The sequence below is a fragment of the Hylobates moloch genome, unplaced genomic scaffold, assembly GCF_009828535.3.
Source record: "Hylobates moloch isolate HMO894 unplaced genomic scaffold, HMol_V3 SCAFFOLD_21, whole genome shotgun sequence".
Classification (NCBI taxonomy): Eukaryota; Metazoa; Chordata; class Mammalia; order Primates; family Hylobatidae; genus Hylobates; species Hylobates moloch.
The window spans coordinates 1,957,796-1,962,952 of NW_026652296.1; the positions used below are offsets into that span (position 1 = coordinate 1,957,796).

The 5,157-nt window shown below is 49.1% G+C and overlaps 1 protein-coding gene across 1 annotated transcript in view; it reads right to left on the bottom strand.

Moving 5' to 3' along the window:
- Nucleotides 1–224: 224 nt before the first annotated feature.
- The window catches only part of OSBPL2 (oxysterol binding protein like 2), a 57,168-nt gene continuing 52,235 nt past the window's right edge, over nucleotides 225–5,157 (bottom strand). The window contains exon 14 of the mRNA XM_032143197.2: nucleotides 225–2,915. Coding sequence (XP_031999088.1) covers nucleotides 2,813–2,915 — 103 coding nt within the window. The 3' untranslated portion in view covers nucleotides 225–2,812. The remainder of the gene's footprint in view (nucleotides 2,916–5,157) is intronic.

Consider the following 5,157-nt stretch of genomic DNA (forward strand, 5'->3'; position numbering starts at 1 on the left):
GCAATAGAATCCAATCAAGGTATTAGGTTCCATTGGGGAATAAGCTTGCCAGGCTTTTCATTCTGTAAGGACATCCTACATGACAGGATTCGTTTTAAAAGAACCAAGGACCTGGCACAGTGGCTCACACCTGTAATCCCAACACTTTGGGAGGCTGAAAGCAGGAGGATTGAGCCCAGGAGTTCAGGACCAGCTTGGGCAACACAGTGAGATCCCGTCTCTTCAAAATTTTTTTTAAAAATAGCTGGGTTTGGTGGCATGTACCTACGGTCCCAGCTACTTGGGAGGCTGAGGCTGGAGGACCGCTTGAGCCCAGGATGTCGAGGCTGCAGTGAGCTATGACTGCACCACTGCACTCAAGCCTGGGCAACTGACCCTATCTCTAAAAGTGAATAAAGCACCAAGACCCGTGGTCAAGGCCATACTCACACCCAAACGCATGGCCCACGAGAAGGCCATCACTTTCCACACATTAAGTGGTGGCCATCTTTATTAGAGATGTTTAACATTCAATAGATATCAAAGGTGACAAAAGTTAGGTCATAGTTTATGTGTTAGCATTTGCAGAAACAGTTAACAAAAAATAGTAAAAAGTTAAAATAACCTCGACACACAGCTGCTTTTGCCGTCAGCCTTCCTACCGTTCTTCCTCCACCTCTGGTTTGGTGTCTGTGCTCAGGGACAGCAGAAGAGGGGCTGTCTGTGCAGCCAACCAGCCCCTGAAATACCAGCAGCCTGGTCCTAGAAGAGGGCTTGGAGACAAACCCGTTGGCAAATTTTCTTAACCAGTAAGAAGTGGAATCATCAGTACGAAGTCATTAAACTTCCCTAAATGCAGTCACTTTCAATGTGTCTGAGTCTCACCTTTGGATGTTCTCAGCTTTCAATCTTTCTTGGAGAAGGAGCCGGTTCACACCCACAGTCTGGAAAAGCAGATGACCCTCCACCAGAGGCACCTGGGCTCCACATTCCAGCCATCGGGGATTTCAAAGTCTCCTCTTTGAACAACGCCACAATCCTAAATCCTCAGACCCAGCTACCAGTCACTGAGCGGTTCTGTTCAGACACTTTTGAGTGGCTGGTACGGAGCTCACAGGCCCCGAGGATGACACCGGACTCGGCACCAAACACCATCGTTTCCAGCTTCCAAAGCTACAAAATCAAGCTTTCAAAACGAGCGTTCACTTCTAGAAGTGCTTCCGTCACAGGTGTGATGTGGAAGCCGACACACGCAGGTGGCACCTGTCATTCAGAAGTGCCGGCCTTAGTAACCTGGACTCCATGCAACTGTGTGTCGTTGTGTGTGTGTGTGCGTGAGCGTGTGCGTGAGCATGTACGTGTGCGTGCGTGAGCGTGTGCGTGCACACAACCGACGGTCTTTCAAAGTGCTCCACTGTGATCTCTCGTGTTGACAATTCTACATGAAAAAAATCAGTCACGGCCAGGCACAGTGGCTCACGCGTAATCCCAGCACTTTGGGAGGTTGAGGCAGGTGGACTGCTTGAGGTCAGGAGTTCGAGACCAGCCTGACCAACATGGTGAAACCCCGTGTCTACTAAAAATACAAAATTAGCCAGGCGTGGTGGCGCATGCCTGTAATCCCAGCTACTCAGGAGGCTGAGGCAGGAGAATCGCTTGAACCCGGGAGGCGGAGGTTGCAGTGAGCCGAGATCATGCCATTGCACTCCAGCCTGGGCAACAAGAGTGAAACTCCATCGAAAAGAAAGAAGAGAAAAGAACAGAACAGAACAGAACAGAAAAGAAAAAAGAAAAATCAGTCACTTGATAAAGGTGAATGCTGAGATGGACACATACCTATTTTTGGTTAAATAACTTTAATTACACCACTGTAAGTAGATTCTGCCTCTGACCCTCACACAGCACACAATCAGATGTGATTCTTGTCACTTCTATTTTAAACATGCATACTGGGAAAAATAGAAACACAGGAGTGCTATCGCTACACGCGACGTGTGAGAAGAAATGAACCCCCGGAGATACGGACATGTGTGCGGTGACAGCCAGGCCTCACTGACAACAGGGCAGCGAGTCGCAGCCGGGACGCCTCTGAGGCGGCAGCAGTCTTGGGATTTCCTGTCACGCTCTCGATGCTTCTGCCCACTCTGGTTTGTCACGGGGATGCTTCATTTTGGACAGTATAAAACCGGTGATTAATGCATATCTTGCTCTTCAGCAAAATACTATTCAAGTAGTTTTAACTTAAATATTTTAAAAGTAATCTTTACATTATTGAAGATTGTTAAAAAATACAGAATCTGACAACTTTTCACTCAGTCTGATGCTCTGAAACTCTTCACTTCTGTATTATCGTAATTTAGAAGGCAATCCCTGGCCTTTATAAAGCTCTGCGGGATTATTTTCAAGATCCATCTTTCCCCCACTGGTTCGAGTTTAAAAGACTTTCAGAACCTTTTGCCACTGCGTTATAAAGAGAACATGAACCCCTTCCCATTACTTTAGCTACACATTCTATGACTGAGAGTGTGCTGGAAGCTAAACAAGCCCCAGCTGATTTCTGCCACATGAAAGGGCGCCGTGAAGAATTTCCCTGTTGAAACCTTAATGAAGACGATGATCCCAAGTGAAGCTTTATGAAGAGACGGCACAGCAGAGTGAAATGTTTGGCAATCAACAGTTAATTAGAATTACATCCTTCATCAGGGATGATGCTGTCTCCGCGAACACAGTCGTTACAGAAGTTGGTTTCTGCTGTGACGAGGCTCAGAGTGACCACTTGAGGAAGTCCAGCCTTGTCAGCCTCCGGTCCCGGGCCCCAGGCCCCTCCAGGCCCTCAGTAGATATCTGGGCAGTCGGAGAAATTCCGCTCAAAGTAATCCCCTGCATACAACCAGTCGGGGGTCCCAGTGTAGGGATTATTGCCTGGGTAGAACCACCTGCCGGACACAAGGGAGGGGGGTCAGAAGATGCTCAACCCCAAAGGAAAACGCAGCCCTGTTCTGGATGCAGGAGTGTGTTCCCCCAGCTCAGCACCATCACAGTAACGTGGGTTTTAAAATGCAGCCCAGCACAGCAACTTCAACGGAGAATTATTGATCACGTGGTCACGTGAATGCTGGAACCTAAAGATATCCAGCCACCCGTGTCAGTTTCACTTCCCAACAAAATCTTGAGGGTTTAACTCAACACAAAATCCTCACACTGGGCCCTTATCAGAGAAGTTACTGGAGCCTAAATAATGCCTCTCCCTTTTCAAGGCAAAAGCAGTTACACTGTTCACATTTGCTCTCATTTTTAATTGAGGACAAAGGAAGACATTATAGGCAAAGAGAAGGTAGCACAGGGCCTGAGTGTTGGCGCTGGTTCAGCTGCCGTCCACAGCACCTGGCTGGCACTCAGGGCCCGAGGGGCGTCCTTGGGGCTGGTTCAGCCGCCATCCACAGCACCCAGCTGGCACTCAGGGCCCGAGGGGCGTCCTTAGTGTTGGGGGTGGGGTGGGGGCGGCGCTCACAAAGGAGAAGACATTTTCTTCAAAGGACAAAAGATCATTATTTTCACAGTATTTTTTTTTTAACACTTTAAAAAAACAATGAACAGGCCGGGCGCAGTGGCTCACGCCTGTAATCCCAGCACTTTGGGAGGCTGGAGGCGGGCGGATCACTAGGTCAGGAGATTGAGACCACAGTGAAACCCTGTCTCTACTAAAAATACAAAAAAAAAAAAAAAAAAAAAAATTAGCAGGGCATGGTGGCAGGCGCCTGTAGTCCCAGCTACTCGGGAGGCTGAGGCAGGAGAATGGTGTGAGCTTGGGGGCGGAGCTTGCAGTGAGCCATGATCACGCCACTGCACTCCAGCCTGGGCAACAAAATAAAAAAAAATAAAAAAAATAAATAAAAAAAAAATGAGGAAAGGTTAACTATTTTGATGCTGGTTTTTCTCTGGATTAAGGGCAAATTCCAAATATCAAACCATTCGAAGCCTAGTATTAAATTAAACTGGAAGCCCAAACAGTGAGAATTGGTTTCAAAATGCCAGCCACATGTAAGCCGCCGGGTATCATTGTTATTGGGCCTTGAGAACGAATCCTGCCAAGCAGGTGGCTACAGGATTAAGATGCTTCACAAACACCCAAAGATTTTTCTAACGAACTAAAATGTTTTACTTATAAATACATTTTTTTTTTTTTTTGAGACGGAATCTCGCTCTGTCGCCCAGGCTGGAGTGCAGTGGCGCAATCTCGGCTCACTGCAAGCCCCGCCTCCCGGGTTCACGCCATTCTCCTGCCTCAGCCTCTCCGGGTAGCTGGGACTACAGGCGCCCGCCACCACGCCCGGCTAATGTTTTTGTATTTTTAGTAGAGACGGGGTTTCACCGTGGTCTCGATCTCCTGACCTCGTGATCCGCCCGCCTCGGCCTCCCAAAGTGCTGGGATTACAAGCGTGAGCCACCGCGCCCGGCTATAAATACATTTTATAATTATACTTATTACAGTACATTATTGATTGAATCCTTATTCAATGGTTCTTTTCTCTTATAACTATTACAGAACAAACTACAGCCAGCTTAGGACAGTTACAGAAACAGGAATCATGTCCCGGCAGCTGATGCTTCTGTGAGACCCACGCGGGCCCACGCCACTGTCCCAGCCTCCATGTGCACAGATGCCATGGCACAGCACACGGGATTTAATTTTCACAAAACCTTTCCGGGTCACTAGGTGAAGACTGGCCTGAGTGGCACCGATGGGAAGATGTGGTATCGGTGTAACAGGCGTGGCCTCCACACGGTGCCACCTCCCCACACATGGGCCGTGGCCCCTGGGGGACCTCACCCATACACTCACCAGCTGTGTTTTCCTAAAGGGAGCAGCCACATTCAGGCAACATTTTCTCTTTAACTTTGCCACAGTTGAGAAGACAGCTTTGGGCCAACACACCATGAGGCCCAGCAGTAGACCCGGGTCTGAGGCGACAGGCACTCTGCACAGGCCACCCCCAGCCGCGTGGTCTCGGCAAAGTGTGCGCTAAGCTGGAATCTTACCTGGGCAGTGGGAACCACATGGGTCGGGGGCAGCCACTGGTGTCACTACCTTAATGGAGCCATAGAACAGTAACTGCCCAGCCACAGGGGTGTGGGGGTGAGAGAAGGCGCTCCCCACCGTCCCCAGGTGTGTGTGGG